At 38.2% G+C, this 16,355-nt stretch overlaps 2 protein-coding genes across 24 annotated transcripts; one reads left to right on the plus strand and one right to left on the minus strand.

The window, feature by feature from the left end:
- Positions 1–396: 396 nt before the first annotated feature.
- On the minus strand, positions 397–8,738 carry LOC117577970 (cytoplasmic dynein 1 intermediate chain). 23 transcript variants are annotated; one of them, XM_034263037.2, is made up of 10 exons: positions 8,605–8,738; positions 7,785–8,130; positions 7,575–7,721; positions 7,131–7,261; positions 6,672–6,704; positions 6,328–6,348; positions 4,617–4,664; positions 2,606–2,758; positions 1,589–2,511; positions 397–1,523 (listed from the first exon to the last, which is right to left on the minus strand). In XM_034263037.2, exons 2-10 carry the CDS (start codon positions 7,937–7,939, stop codon positions 1,170–1,172), a joined length of 1,965 nt encoding a protein of 654 aa, XP_034118928.1. In that variant the 5' UTR covers positions 7,940–8,130; positions 8,605–8,738; the 3' UTR covers positions 397–1,169. The 23 variants fall into 23 exon arrangements, with proteins under 23 accessions (XP_034118928.1, XP_034118927.1, XP_034118923.1 ...); XM_034263036.2 differs by having other exon boundaries at positions 2,606–2,761; XM_034263032.2 differs by having other exon boundaries at positions 6,672–6,734.
- A 2,656-nt stretch (positions 8,739–11,394) lies between these two features.
- Positions 11,395–14,255, plus strand: LOC117577855 (protein obstructor-E). The gene is made up of 4 exons (XM_034262802.2): positions 11,395–11,531; positions 12,312–12,515; positions 13,631–13,834; positions 13,914–14,255. The coding sequence occupies exons 1-4, from the start codon at positions 11,477–11,479 to the stop codon at positions 14,168–14,170; spliced, it is 720 nt and encodes a 239-aa protein (XP_034118693.2). The 5' UTR covers positions 11,395–11,476; the 3' UTR covers positions 14,171–14,255.
- Positions 14,256–16,355: the final 2,100 nt, after the last annotated feature.

Genomic DNA, 16,355 nt, shown 5'->3' on the forward strand with positions numbered 1-16,355 from the left:
ACTGTCACAAATACAAATGCATTTGCACTAGCGTAGCTTTGGCATGATTCATGCCAAAGTGAATGAATAGAAAAGAATGCGGTTTAATTGAGGCATTATTCACGCACGCACGCACACACACACACACACACACACACACACACTAACATGCGCTGATGCATGCATGTGTGTGTGTGTGGTGTGTATGTGTGTTAATAGGTTTATCTTTATTTAATCTCGTTTAAATAGTTTGCTCAGTTTTGTTACTTTGCACGAGTTCATTAATAATATACATTTTGTGTGTGTGTTTTTGTTTATCTCATTCTTCTAATTCTCAACTTGTTGTTCGCTTTATATATATATATATATCGTATATATGTATATGCATATGTATGTGTATGAATGAAAAAAAAATCATTTTCTTTTTTCGATTCGTTTTTAGTTTTCTTCTTTTCGTTTTTGTTTTTTTTTTTATACACAGGGCGCGAGAGAGGAAAATGCAAAACAGAAAGATCAAATCACTTCTAATAATAATAATAATATCTATAATAATATTTGTATCAAAATAAATTACAATACCAATGCAAAAATGTTAGCAGGATTCTTTTTTTTCTGAGTTCTCTTCTAACTCGATTTGAGTTCTCTTCATCTTCTTGTGTTGAACTTCATTTGATGAAATTCACCAAAACGCGTGAACTTCGTTTTTCGAGTTCTCATGTGTTGAATTTCATTTCATGAACTTCACCACTGTGCGGGGGATGGAATAGGGAAGGGAAGGGAAGGAAGCAACGGAAGCGGAAACTAATAATATAGCACGAGTAGTTACATAAAGTATATAGTAAATATATATGTAAATACAATTAAATATTAAATTCCCAAAAAAAAAATACAAATACAAATATATAGTCTTTTGTTTGCATCGCGTGTGTGTGTGTGTGTGTGGTGTTCTACTGCTCCTTTCTACTCCTTGTCCACGCTTTCCAACACTGACTCAAGCGTAACGATCTATGAATATAACTCCAATTGCTTAGAGATGGGAGCAGACAACTCATCCTACTATATATCAACGTTGTTATTAGTTATTCTTTTTTTGTTTTTCCTTTGTGTTTGTTTTCCCGTGAGGGGAACTTTTTTGGGTTGGAGGAGCGGAAGATGGTTTTTTGGAGGGGGTGGAAAAAAGGGAACTTCTCTTAGACCTCATCGTTTTGGTTCATCTTGAGCTCGTTAAGCGTGGCATTGAATCGCGACCATTCATCGCGCGACGGTTGCGCCAGATGCTCAGCCACATCGTAGACATACAGTTTGCCGGACTCATCGCCAATGCAGACATGCAACCCGGATGGGGTCCACGAGACGCGATTGAGCGCCGGCGCACCGTCGACAACGATTGAGGCTGTTGGTACTTCGGTGTCTTGATTGAGATTCCACAAATCGAGACGACCGCTACCATCGACAGCCGCAAAGAGGGCGGGATGAACGGGCGACCAGGCGACGTCCATCACATAGTCCGAGTTGTCCTCAAACGAATACAAAGGTCGTGTATCCTATCGGAAGATTATCGGTTAGACATCACTCTCTTACTCTCTCTGCTTCAGGCAATCAAACTTACCTTGAGGGACCACAATTTGATGGTCCAGTCAATGGAGGAGGTAAGGAACAGATGCCCAAAGTCCGGTGACGATTGATTGTAATGCGTCGAGATGCCAGTGATGGGTCCCAAGTGACGTTCAAACACCTCATTCACACCCGAGCGCAGGCCATGACGTGAGGCCGAATAGACATAACCATCCTCGCTGCCCATCACCAGGCTGTTGATCTCATTGGCCGGGAATGCCATCGATGTGATTGCAATGGCCTTCGACTGACGTTGCTGCAACTCCAATGTGTCCTGCGGTTGGGACAACATGTCCAACGACCACGAACACAACTTGCCATCCGACGATATGGAGATGACATTGTGCGCATTCTGTGTGCCAACCATTTGCAGACAGTACACGGGATGTGTGTGGGCCGCTGCGCTCAATGGTGTCCGTTGGATGGGGGTACGCTTCTGGACGCGATTGTCCCAGAGGACAATCTGTCCCGAATATGTGCCGCCGAGTATCAGATTGGGATTGAACTTGGCAAAGCAGGTGGACATGACGGCGCTCTGGCAATGGAAAACATCCTCGGGCGTTTGCTTCTTGAATTTGGTATTCCAAACCATCACAACGCCATCCGGCTCATTGGGACTCTCCTCGTTGTTGTGATACGAGGCCACAACCAGTTCAGGGAAATGTGTCGACCAATCCATGCTCGTGATGCAGCGATTCTTCGACCAGCGCTCATCGTAGAACACCCGATTCAGCGACAGCCGTGCATGGGAGCGTTCGTCATTCGCCTCCTCGTTGTCCCCGCACCCGATGTAGTCCGTATAGATGTCCACGTTCTCGGAGAGCGCACGCTCCACGACGCGTCCGGCGCGCAAGACGAATCGCTGAAAGTCCTCCGACAGGATGATCATCTGCTTCTGCTCCTCCGACAGTTCCTTGACTGAATAGAGCAGAAAGGAAGATAAAAGGTTAATTCCAACATAAGAAAAGTCCCCTAAAAATGGTTTGATTTGGGGGAGCATTTGGGGACTCACCTTCCTTCTTCTCCTCCTGCTCCTTCTTCTGTTCGAGGGGCGTGATGGCGGGCGCCACGTCCTTGACGGTGGGCAGTCCATGGTTGAGATAGCCTGGTGGCAGCTTGGAGCTGAAGCCGTGATCCAAATGGGGAAGCGAGCTCTCTTCGTCATCTCCTTGGGCATCAAATGCAAGCACTGTTTAAGGTATAAAACTAACACAGCTAAAGGAACTTGACAATCGACAGAACAGGAACAATTCTACTTTTGCATTTGCTTTCGGTTTCTTGTTGTTGTTGTTGCACTCTTTTAACTCTTTTGCGTTTGCTGCTTGTTGTTGTTGTTTGTTGTTGTTGTCTCTGTCATTCTTGCATTGCATTTTTGTTTTGTTTGACTTTTTTCAGTTTGGCTTTGTCTCAGCTGGGAGCTTAGCTTGGTGATCATGGGGAGGGGGGTTGGTTATTGTGTATGTGTGTGTGTCTGTGTTCAGTTGCAGTGTTGAAAAACAGCGATAGACAGATAAACTTTGACAACGAGAGAGAAAGGGGGACAGTGACATAGAGAGACACTCCACACCGTTGTGGGAGAGCATGTATAAAGAGGAAGAGAGAAAGTGTGTGTGTAGTGGGAGAAGGTGGAGAGAGGGGAGGGGGGAACACACACGCACCACAAATACCGTGTGTAGAATGTATCAAATAGGGTATGCTCCGTTTATATTTTACATATCTTACACACATAGTATATAGTATATGCTGTGTACGTGTGTGTGTGTGTGTGTTAGAAAGAGATAGGTGCATTCGCTTTTTACCGTTTGAAACTATTACACAAAGCCAATTAGAAAACAAACAAAAAGAAACAAAATCTCTTTAAAACAAAGTTCAATGTACAAACGTTTTCTCTTGTGTGTTGTTGTTGTATGTACGTTTGTGTTTGTGTGTGTGTGTGTATGTACATATGTTTGTGTGTGTGTCGCAGCATAAGAGATATTCAAGTAGTATTATTATTATGGTATGTTTTTGTATGCATCTATGTATGTGTGTGTGTAGTTGTAGTAGTAGTAGTAGTAGTTGTAATTGCTAGTTATCATATTATAGTATTATTCACTATGCGAGAGTTCATATCAACATTTCTCGACTAACGCGATTTTCAGTTACTGTTTTGTTTCAATTGCTCCACCCAGTTTATAAATTTGCACTTAAAATTACATATTGGTATTTTATGCTAGAAATATATATATTACACATATTTTTCTCATTGCCTTTTTAATTGCTTTTGTAACCATTCAATAACAGCCAACAGAGGTCGCTTTTCGCATTTCGTTCGTGGTCGCCAACATCGCTTTTTTTGTTGTTTTTGTTTTTGCTGTGCTTGTGGTGAGAGACAGAGACGGAGACAGATGCAGATGCAGAGAGAATGCATGTGTGTGTGTGCGTGTGTAGGTGAGAGTGCGCGGAAGAAGAGACAAGACGAAAGGATCACTCGAACTGGAAGGAACTGGAATATCGGTCGTTTCAAAAAAAAAAAAAAAAAAAAAAAAACAATGTGACCGTTCGTAGCCGAAACCAAAAAGCTTTCACACACTCAGCTCGCAATTCGATTGCAATTTAAATCGCAGTTAGATTTGAATTTTGTGTTTTTAACATTTTCGATGAATTTGATGAATCTTTGGATTAGTCACAAAATATGCGAGAGACAATGAGTATGATGGAAAGAGTTGGGATGCATGCAATATGATAAGAGAGTAGCACACACATTTGGCAAGACAGAGACAGACGGATAGAGACAAAGAGCGAGAGATTGAGATAGAGAGAGGGAGAGAGAGCGTGTCTGTGTTTGTGTTGTGTCCGTGTGTGTTCGCTAGAAAGTGACAGCCAGCCGCGAAGATCTTTTTTTTTATCGTTTATCTCATTGCAATTTTCAACATGTAATTTAAATTGAAAAATTTCAGAACTTCAGAATTTGTTAGAATTTGTACGTTCCTATTTTGCTTCATGTCGAGATTCCCGTCACTGTCATCGAGTGGTGTACCTACCTGTGAATTCATCCTCCCACTCTAAACCCGGATTAAGATTGTATTCATCTTGAAGAAATATAAAGAAATAAATATATTGTACATATACATTGTAGTTGTTTCAGTTTCATTTCAGTATTTTTTTTTTCAAAAACAAAAGCAAAATTCGGGCTTCCAATATATTTAAAATCTTTTTTTTTTTTTGCGTCGTACCGCCCCTTAAAAAAATTGTTGATTCGAGTTTGCAAAACTCTTTGTCACAAAATGATAGTAATAAAAAAAAAAACAGAATCAAACCAAATGTGATGAACGGAATCGAATTAAAAGCTTTCGCTTTTATGAGATTATTTTATGGAAATATTGAGAAATGCTTTCGAGAGACGTGTGTTTTCTTTTTCGAGGATGGGAATGAGAAACAGATATCGAGAGAGATAGATAGAGATAGAGAGAGTGGGGTCGATAGAACATAAAAACTTTTCTTTTTATCTTGGTCTTTTTTGGTCGGTAAATTTGAGAAAAAAAATATTAGCACATAAATCGATCGGTAGACCGATATCGATATTACAATGTTACGATTATATAACTGATAAGTTCTAAGTCAATATATAGTATATAGTATTATATATAGTACATGATATTTCTCAGTGCTTACACATGCATTGTGTGTGTCAGTGTATGTGTGGGTGTGTGTGTGTGAGTGTGTGTGAGCATGTGTGTATGTTTAGGCTTACAATTCATTTAGACTTATTATAATTTATAGTTAAGAAGATATGTATATATATATGTATGGAAAAGTTGGCTAAACACATTATGGATATATAAATATATATTTAGATAAATGTCGTTTTAGTTATGCTAAAAAAAAAACATAAATAATGATCAACGAAAGGCAAGCCTAACCTCCAAATACACAGCTAAAGTATAACAGCCGGGACTGTTATACAGTGTCATACGCAAAATCAAAATGCGAGCACTTTTCTTATTGTTTGGTTTCTTAAGAAAAAGAGAGAATAACTTAAACAAAAAAGTAAAAGTAAAATGATGTCAACTACTTAAAAGAATTAAAAACTTATAAATTGGGTGGAGTTCGAACAATTTGATATACATACGTAATACGTAGTCATAAACGCTTCAATAATAGATCTCTAAATGTAGCACACACATATTAATAAATATATATGTGATAACATCTAGATATATATGCTTAACAATAATAAATGCTGATACAAACAGAATCTCGTTTTTTTTTGTTTTTGTTTTTTGCTTTTTTTCTACATGAAAATCAAAAAGAAATCATTAAATTGGGGGAAATTGTACCGAAAAGGCCGAAAACAAAAGCAAATTGTAGAATCTAAATCTAAATATATATATTAAGATGCGTGAGAGATTGAGCAAAAGTACTAGATTTAACTCTAAAGATACACATACAGATATAGAAGGAAAGTAAACAAAATACAACTAACGAGTAACGAGTACGAGTGTAGCGAGTAACGAGTAACGAAACGATTAACGACAGCGAGATTCGTTCAAACTACGTACGACAAAACAGAGAAGCAGATAGATAGATAGATAGATTATGCAGTGATAGATAGATTGTTGTTATTATATCATTATTATTAATGTACACTACTTGGTGGGTGGGATAGTCAAAGATATTTCGAGGGGGTAGGTAGGTAGGTAGGTTGGTAACTAACTAGTTTAGTTTTACATACAAGAATCAACAACTACTCACCATAATAATCCGTAGCATGAGCTGCAGTTTTTTTTGCGTGCGTACCAAGAACAGATAAAAGGGGGAAGAAAAAGTAAATAGACAAATTATTAAATTGCGCTCAAATCGAATCATATAACCACAAATTGGTATCGAATTACAAAATCGAAAGAAACAATTTGCTGAAGAAGCTGCTGCACCAAAGAAAATTCAAGAAAAATTAAGATTTCAAAGTGAGAATTGTTGAAACTCAAAAAATGAAACAGACTGTGTGTGATGATTTGAAAATTGTGTGCTGTCTAAAATATATGATTGTATGTATTATTAGTGAATGAATTTAGCCTGCTTATAACTAGGATTAGTACCTTTACGTGGACGCCACCAGTCCTCCATATATCCTGACAGAGGCGATGAGTGGCAAGAAAGAACTGTATTTGTTATTTTATTTCACTTGATCAATATTTTGTTTGTTGTTTGCATTTTAAGTTTGCCCTACAAATTACTTCGAATCGAATGAGGCGCAACACAATTGAAAATATTTAACAATAGGAAAGTCGGAAGTGAGGGGGAAGAAAATTTAATAAGACTTGCTTTTTAACGATTCTTTGGTTTTGAGGGAGGACAAAGAAAGTGGGAAACAGTTTTCACAGACAAACATTGTAATAGAAATCAATCAATAGAGTCGAAGAAACAAACTATGGGAAAGTTTCTACACAATAGCCACAACATTTGGTTCCGTGTTATAGCTAATATAACTGCTACTTTATAATAATATTATATGTAAATAGATTTATGTACGCAAAATACGATCAGAGAATACGCACCATCACGCTCGTGACCTCCGGTGCTGGTGGTTTGTGTTTGTTTCGTATAGACGAGTGTCTCCTTTGGTGGAATGTTTGTTGCCTGCACATTGTAGACGCTCAGATTAAGTGGCTGCTGCTTTTTGCCAACGCTGCTGCAACAAATAGAACAATTATAATATAAATTGAGTTAAGGAACAGACATAAAGTATGATATTCAATACTTTAGATACCATAAATACATCAATACAAATATAAATTGAGATTAAGAACAGGCATAAAATATGATATTCAATACTTTAGATACCATAAATTCACTTAATAATCAATACAAATGCTTTTCTTATAGGCAAACAATGAATTACAAACTACAAACACTTGAAAAAAGGATGATTTCAAAGTAGTTTCAGTTTTGTTAGATGTTTTCCTATAAGAATAGCATTCTTATTGAGCTTAGGCAATTACCCTTGTCCATTTACGGTGGCTTGCAGACTGACATCGGGTGTCTGTGTATTGGAATTATCGGATGTCAACGAATTGGCCGACGACAATGAGGACAACACTTCCGAAACGGGCGCCACGCCCAGCGACGACAACATCTCGTCTAGATCCCTATAAGCATATCATACAAAATATATCCAATAAGATATATGATAAAGGACATTTCCCACTTACTTGCGCTGATCCTTGTCGATGCCGGTGCCGGTGCCAATGCGACCGGCGGCTTCTTCCATGTCTTTGATTTCCTTTTCGCGACGACGTCGATCCTTCTCCTCGCGCAGTGCTGCCAACTTGGCCTTTTTGCGCTCCAGCTCAGCCTTGCGATCCATGTTTTTGTTGTGTTGGTCTTCTCGTAGTCTGGCAACGCCGCAAGTCTTTCGCTGCTAATCTAATCGCTCTATGCACAGGTGCAATGCCGGGGGAAGGGGGCGGGGCCAGAGAGGGGAAGTCGCTCAACGCTGCTCGACAACAACGGCAACAACAAGCAGAACTACAACTACAACAAGTGCAGTCTAAGGAGCTGAAAAAGAGAAAAAGCAATGCAAATTATTATTATTATGAATCAGTTGTAACCAATATTGGTTAGCAGCTGGCTTGATGATGTCACCTCAACTGGCCATAACTTAAAAGGCGTACTATTTGCGTATGTGTGTGTGTGTGTGTGTGTGTGTTTGTGCGTGTGTCAGTGTCTTCCTTTTCGTTTTTCGTCTGCGTTCTGTTCAATTACTTTTGAATTGGATTTTGGCTAACAATAATGCATGAAGCAGCAGCAGCACACACAAAAAAAAATCAATAGTCTAATGCCAACCACAAGATGTGACGACGTCGGCGACGGCAGCAGCCACAGTCGTCGCTGACAGCGCAGTCATCGTTGTGACGTCGTTTTCTACTTTCCGTTCGTGTGCTAAATTTTTTTTTTTTCTTTTTGTGTGCAATGCTTTCACATGCTGCACTCGATTATAGTTACGTTATTTACATTTTAAAGTAAGCGCACCTTTCAATGTTGTTTATACACGGTTTTGCGCGACCAATCAAATACTTGCAAATTGTTGCTAAAATAACATTTTATTTTGTTCCAAATCGAAAACGCGTCCAGCGTGACCGCAGCTTAAACATCAAAATATACCAGGCAATCTTCAAAAAAATATGCCGCATATGTTTGGCTACACTACTAAATTAGTGTTGGACAATTCCTATAGAAATGCACGAATTTTCAAATAAGTATTTAGTTTGTACACGTTTAAGCTAAATTACTTAAGAATTTTAATAATAATAATTATTTAAGAGACAATTTCAATTGCGTTTTAAATGCTATTAGTAGACAGTCATTGCATGAGCTATGCCACCCTGTATTCAAATAATGTGGCAGCTTTGCATCACTTGAATGCATCGATCTGGCAGCGTTGTATGCCGGCGCTAAAAATTCAAAAAACGGCTCTAGTCACCAATACTTGAATGTGAAATGGCGTTGTGTCACCCAGCTGTTAATGGCAGTGACACTAATTAATGCAATGCACATTTGGCCGTCAAGTGAAATCATAAGAACCCCATGGAAATAGAAAGCTGACGAGAATGTTAGTTTGTACAAAATGCTCATTGTCATTGTAATTTATGCGACGCTCATATGCAGCAAGCCAGCATAACTGTAAAACTGTTCGTGTGCAATTGGCATATTAAGCGTCGGTTTCCGTAATTAGTTGTTAATTGTTTGCTTGCCTGCTTGCTAACCTGGCACCAAATGCCAAAAGACCAAAGACCAACAGAGTACTGCCAACTCTTCAGACACCCACACATACACACCAACACACACACACACACGCATGACAATGACACAGTTCGTTCACATTTGACTGCGACGCCCAAGACAGCCCAGCCTCAAAATTTTGTGCATGTATATCAACACAAATATTAATGTCTTTAATATTTTTGTTTTTCTTTTCTTTTTCTTTTTCTCATTTTATTATCTTGGCGCATCTTGAGCTTAAAAGCAAACACTTTGATGGCCTATAAATTGCATATGCATTGATTTCATAACGACCAAAAAAAAAATAACATTAGCTGATTGTGGATCGCGTTCATCAGTTAAATTTTTTATTTCTCTCTGTATTTTTTTTTCTGTTGTTTTCTTTGTTGTTTTGCAAGCTAATTTGGTTGCAACGAAAAAAAAAACCTTGAATTACAAAATCTTTCAGCTGTCTCTTGCTCCAGGCAACAACAGTAATGACGATAATGATGATATTCATGTTGATGATGATAATGATAAATCAGCGCATCTGCTACAACAACAACAACAACAACAAGACGAAACTTGATCGATATGCGGTATATTTTGGAATCTTGTAAGTCTGGTATATTTTGTTATTGTACTATTGCCAAACCATGTAGACAGACAGGCAGACAGACAGAGATAGATATAGATAGAGTTTTTCGCTAATTGCATACATGTGTATACACTTTTTTTGACGCCCAAGTGTGTGTGTGTGTGTGTGTTTATGTTTATGATGTTGTCGTTTATGATGCGTATCTGTGTGATACAATTCGATACGCGCATAATTTACAATTTAATTGTTGCTTCTTAGAAGCCGCTAAACCAGCCGGACCTGCGTCCAACCAACCAACCAACCGAGAGTAAAAGTTTATTTAATTAACTTTAACTAGTTGCTAACTGCTTTAAGGTTCGGTCAGCCAGTTTTTCGTATCGTTCGCATTTTATTTTTGTTTTCTTCTTTTTTGTCGTTGTCGCTGTTGTTGTTGTTGCTGCTGTTTTTACCATGCTCGTGTTGTTTTGCCGGCTATTTGATCGTCGCTCAAGGACAACGAGTTCATTTTTGTTTTTAGTTTTTTTTTTTTTTTGGGTATTGCGTGCGTCACACTTAGCATATTTACATACATAGTTTTACATATTTACATAAAAGCGGACGATATATATTTTATACAATTTTCGTATGGATTTATACAATATTTTGAGTTGGCGCTGACACACTTACAATTTTTATCCTGTCCAAGGCCTTATGTCATAAATTATGGTCACACTGCAAGCAGCGACAGGCGTCGGCTGCTGACGTTTACAAATTGCATGTACACACTGACACACACACACATACTCACCCACACACACACGCATTCAGGCTTTAAATTGAAGTTGCCCGTTATTATGGTTATTATTATTGGAAAGGTTTTTTTTTCGTCGTTGTCGCGTTTTGTTCGTTCCATCTTGAATGTTAACATGTTATCTTTTCCTTTCTTTTGATTTTGATTTTATTTGTGTTGTGTTGTGTTATTGTTGGCGACTGTTTTTGATTGCTGGAAATTGTCGAAGCATTTGCATGCAAGGCGCAACATCGTTAACCGGCAAAACTTAAGTTTTTGTTTCTTATTTTTGTTGTTGCTGTGGCTGTTGCTGTCTTTCTACCACATACAAATGAAACACTTTATGTGGGCAACTGTATGTGTGCGTGTGTGTGTGTTTACTTGCCTTGCTTCATTACAGCGCTTTGCCTTGCCTTGCCTTTCTTTGCCTACATCTCCACCTCCACCTCCGCCTCCGCTACTGACGCTGCCGCTGCCAGCGTCGACTGCACGACTAAACCGCAGCAATCCCCCAGGTTAAGCATTGGCGTCTGCGCCCCGACTGCGCTGTCGACGCCAAAACGTCGCGCACGCGTTGCCGGTAAAAAAGTCTTGAAAAGTGCGCCTCTTTGGCGTTCCGTTGTTAGTTTAAGTTTAACCATCGCACCGCTGAGTCGCGATTTACTAGTTTGTCCCGTCCCAAAGGATACAACACAAAAAGAAATACTTACATTTTAATTTTCTGTTTTTTTTTTTGTTTGTTTTAATTGCTCGTTGTTCACATTTAAGTTTTCAAAATGAAATTATTTTTATGTGCCATTGCTGTGGTGACGCTCTGTGTAGCGACAACAAGTGAGTGTGATGAAGATGTCCGCCATTTTGCATTTAGTATTTACACACCCAAATCGATTAATTGCAATGCGTAATCGTCATCGACAGCTCGCTCTCGAGCTTTCGATTCTTTTTTTTTTTTGCGGCAGCCAAAAAGTGCTAATCAATTTGACATTGGGCAGCACTTTTGAGTAACACAAGCGTGTGTGTGTGTGTGTGTGTTGGAGTGTGCGTTAGTGTGTGTTTGCTCAACAACGGTATCAGTCCATCAGTCTGACAGTTTTATTAACTGTCTGTACAATATCTCTCGACCCTGTCTGGCATTTGCGTTAGCTTAGCTTAGCTTGGCTTAGCTTTCAAATGTCGCGTATACAATTTGCATTTTTTGTTGTTAAATGCCGCAGTTCGATGGCAACAAAAAAAATAAAACAGGTAACTGACAAAACCGGCTGGCTGCATTTAAGACTCTGTAACTGGGACTGAGACCAACTGTGACTGGAACTGCGACTGCAACTGGAATCGAAACTGGAACGAGCGCTGCAAGCCAAAGCCAAGTCAGACTTGATTATGCAATTGCTGTGCTGAGTTTAATAAAACAGGAAAAACCTCAAACCCATTTCGATCAATCGCTTCGAACGCCATCTATCGATTGTTTTTGGCGTTACACTTTTTGCAAAGTAGGAAATACGAATTGAGCTCGTTGGTGGTGTGTGTGTGTGTGTGTGTGTGGGGGGGGGGGGGATGATGTGAAAGCTTTTCTCTGCCAGTTTAATGAACTTTCTTCTTCCTTCTCGTCAACAGATGGCGCTGGCGCTGCCTTCGAGTGCCCCAAGCCGAACGGTCAATTCGCTGACGAAGTGCAATGCGACAAATATTATTTGTGCGACGATGGCGTCGCAAAGGCAAAGCTCTGTCCCGATGGCCTTGTCTTTGATCCACTCAACCGCAAGATCAACAAGTGCGATCAGCCCTTCAACGTCGACTGCGAGGATCGTACAGAGTTGCGTAAGTATCTTCCACTCTCTCACTCTTTTTTTTCTTTCTGTCTTTTCGTTCTTATAAAGACCTCGACATCAATAATCTTTTGGTAACAATAATCTTATACTCTCTGCTTGAAATTTGAGTGTTTATGATATATTTTCTTAAATCAGACCCAACAAAATTATCTGAACAAGATTTTTCTAGATTTTTACTTAAGAAAAACCAAATTTTAAACTGTAAATCTAGAATTGACCCTTAAACAAGAGTTTAAGTACGGTCTGAACATGATTTTTGTAGACTTTCTCTTAAAACAAAGCAATTATGATCTTTAAACCTTAAATTAAGCCAAAAAACAGAGTTATGGTTAAATTTTTCATTATTTTTACTTAAAAAAAAAAATCAATTATGAACTTTAAACCTTTCATTAAGCCAAAAAACAGAGTTATGGTTAAAATTTTCTTTTTTTTTTTTGATTTCACTTAAAAAATACAATTATGAACTTTAAATCTTTATGGTCAAATTTTTAAATTGACAATTTTCATTTTTTAATTATTATTAATGTTTTTATTATGAAACCAGAAAATAATAGGTATTTAAAAAAAACGTATGACAGATTTTTGCATTTCGTTTTTCTCTCAACTTTCACTTGAAACTAAAAAAACACAAATTTTCTAGATTCACTTAAAAAAGCTATTAATAAACTTTAAATCATTAATAAACCCATAATTAAGAGTTGCGGTCAAATCTTGTTAATGAAAATTGTTATTTCATAATTATTATAGTTTTTTATAAAACCACAAAAGAATAGGTATTATTAAATTAAAAAAAATCACATATAATGATAATGATGACTTTCACTTGAAATTAATCTTTTAATCTTTAATTAGCTCTTAAATAAGAGTTATGCTCGAATTTTTAATGAAAAATGTAATTTCATAATTATTATAAAAAACAAAATATTAAAACCAAAAAAACAACATATAATGATTGATTGAAGGATAAATTATAATTATATATTGAAAATGTAATTTAATATATTTATTACAGAGTCCAAGTCCAAGGTTCTTCTATTCGCTTTCTCTTGAAATCACATAAAATATGCATAATTTTATATATTGTTTATCTCTTTATTTCTACAGAGGAACCTAAGTCGACCACTTACTGTCCACGCAAGAACGGTTTCTTCGCCCATCCCGAGCCACACATCTGCAACATCTTCTACAACTGCATCGATGGTGATGCTCTGGAGATGAAGTGCACCGTTGGCCTCCACTTCGATGAGTACTCCGGCACTTGTGTGTGGCCCGACACAGCCAAGCGTGAAGGTTGCGGCAATCTCGAGAGTAAGTTTAGCGAAAGAAAGCTTTGATAAACTTTGCTAATTGAACTTTGCATTCGCTATGCTCTTCTTTTCTGGTTTAGAAAAATCTGAGAGCGGTTTCTCGTGCCCCAAGGATCAGCCCAAGACTGATGTGCGCGGTCAGGTTGTGACACATCCCAAGTATGCGCATCCCACCGATTGCCAGAAGTTCTACGTCTGCCTCAACGGTGATGATCCTCGCGATCTGGGCTGCCAGCTTGGAGAGGTGTACAACGATCAGACTGAGATGTGTGATGCGCCCGAGAATGTGCCCGGCTGCGAGGATTGGTACAAGGAGACCGATGACAAGAAGGATTAAGCGATCCACCTAAGTTGTCTCCCCCCAAAAAAAGCAAAGCAAAAAAAAAAAAAAGAAAAACTTGGCGTGCCACCCGCCGTCCACGCGCGTCTTCTACAGTTACCCGACAAACGAAAACAACATACAAAACAATTACAGATACACATCCCTCACTCCCCAAAACTCACGGACACACTTGGACAGACCCGGATACGGAGCTGGAGACACCACAGGAGAAGGGGACGCGCGTCGTAGTCACTTAAACTTAGTAGTTGCAAGCCTATTTCCTATAGCGCGTATGTGTAGCACTTAAAAAAAACAACTCTGAACTTCTCGTTACTCGTTACTTTTAACGTTTTACTCGCGACTCGTCACTAGCTATTCTCTCTCTCTCTCTTTCTCTTTACTTTTCACCTGCTACTTTACTTTTACCTTTACTCTGACTTTTTGCTGCAATCTTTCTTACTATTTCTATACATTTCTTTCCCTTTTACTCTACGAATCGTTGTGTATATATTTCCTCTATAATTTCAACTATTAATTAATATACAAAAACAAAACAAAATCAACAAAAATAAACTTTTTTGACAAACTATCTATCTTTCTGTTTCTCTAACTTCTTCTATCTATCTGCTATGCTCTTCTATTTAAGTGTATTATAATGTTTTTTCCATGCTCAAACTATTTCTCAACCGTTTTCCATAGTTTACTGCTTTAAGTTTCACTTTAATTTAAGAAATTCGAGTTTTTTTTGCGTAATCTTCATTTCAAGAAATTTCTTTGCCAAAAAACTTTTCTTTTCTACCAATTTTTACATTTCTCTTGCTCTTCTCTAATAATTATTGAGTTACTTTCTATTATTTTCTGAATCTGTAACTTAAATTTCTTACTTTTCCTTTCTGCTTCCTATATTTCAAGGTTTGCACTCGATTTTCTACTTGATTATCTATCTACTTAGTATATTTCAATGTTTCCACTTGACGTATTTAACTACTCACTTCATTTCAATGTTTCCACTTGACGTATCTATTGACTCAACGTTTTCCTCTTGATCTTTAACCTTTCGCTTTCAATCTTCACAATTCCTCGTGTCTGTTTCTGCTTCCCCTTTTAAGTGCTATACTATATGTCGCATTTTAAGTAAATTGTTTTAGATCGGATCGATCATATTCATCGCATACACATACACACATTCACACAGTACTCATACTCACATCGATTTGCCAACACTCATTTTGATTAAATAACAAGACTTGAAATTATGCCAATTGTGTTTATCTTGCGATCGCGAAATCTTTTGCAGCTCTCCTCCTCCTCCTAACTGTTTTGCTGTTTAGCCAAACGAATCGAGGACAAATCGATTTGACGCTAATCTTTGCGGCTAACATCATTCCCTCCTCTTCTGCCCTCTCCCTCTCTCTCTCACTCTTTGCATCTTGTGTGATGAAATGTTGACGCTCCAGGCGCAACCGTAAGCATCATTAACCCTTTGTCAACCCACCACAATGGCCATTAATTGCATTTAGCCAATGAGTAACGGGGCTAGGCAAAAATGCACCAGCACCGACGCATAAATACCCTCACTAAAATTATAGTTTCAAAAAATTTAAACATACCAATAAGCATCGAAATATAAATTGCAGGGAATTTATTAATGCTGAGATTAACTAAATTGAAATTTAAGGAATTTAAAATAAATAAAAAAAACTCGTTATTTGATTTCCATTGCCTGTTTAATGGCGTTTTAAGGGGTTATTGTGCACAGGGTGTTCTTGGTACACACTAGGCAGACAAACATGGCGACGAAACGGTGTTTAAACATACCAAATTTTAGTATAGAAATTAATACTACGAATATGCAAGGAATTAATTAATGCTGAGATTAACTAAATTGATATTCAAAGAATTTAAAATAATTAAAATAGATAGTGATTTGATTTCCATAGCCTGTTTAAAGGCGTTTTGAGTGATTATTAAGCACAGGGTGTTCTTGGGCATTGACTAGACTAGACAGACAAACATGGCGACGAAACGGTGTTGCCCATCTGCCGAAAAGTGCAAGCAGCTGCTGCAGGCTGTCTGCACGCCGTCAGCTTTCGGTCTTTGTTCGTTATGCAATCGACGCTGTCTGACCGCCCGCCTGCTAACTTACAACAACAACAACTACAACGGGAACAACAACAACAACTTCGATGACGACGACAAG

Source organism: Drosophila albomicans, chromosome X (genome assembly GCF_009650485.2).
Source record: "Drosophila albomicans strain 15112-1751.03 chromosome X, ASM965048v2, whole genome shotgun sequence".
NCBI classification, from domain to species: domain Eukaryota; kingdom Metazoa; phylum Arthropoda; class Insecta; order Diptera; family Drosophilidae; genus Drosophila; species Drosophila albomicans.

What these genes read in the sequence shown, in the direction of transcription:
- LOC117577970 (XM_034263030.2), bottom strand. Translation starts at nt 7,939, where the DNA reads ATGGATCGCAAGGCTGAGCTGGAGCGCAAAAAGGCCAAGTTGGCAGCA. An exon ending in GTGGGAGGATGAATTCACAG is followed by an intron (nt 2,762 to 4,616) that starts GTAGGTACACCA and finishes TTGATGCCCAAG; the next exon opens with GAGATGACGAAGAGAGCTCG. An exon ending in TCAAATTGTGGTCCCTCAAG is followed by an intron (nt 1,524 to 1,588) that starts GTAAGTTTGATT and finishes ATCTTCCGATAG; the next exon opens with GATACACGACCTTTGTATTC.
- LOC117577855 (XM_034262802.2), top strand. Translation starts at nt 11,477, where the DNA reads ATGAAATTATTTTTATGTGCCATTGCTGTGGTGACGCTCTGTGTAGCG. An exon ending in GCTCTGTGTAGCGACAACAA is followed by an intron (nt 11,532 to 12,311) that starts GTGAGTGTGATG and finishes TCTCGTCAACAG; the next exon opens with ATGGCGCTGGCGCTGCCTTC. An exon ending in AGGTTGCGGCAATCTCGAGA is followed by an intron (nt 13,835 to 13,913) that starts GTAAGTTTAGCG and finishes TTTCTGGTTTAG; the next exon opens with AAAAATCTGAGAGCGGTTTC.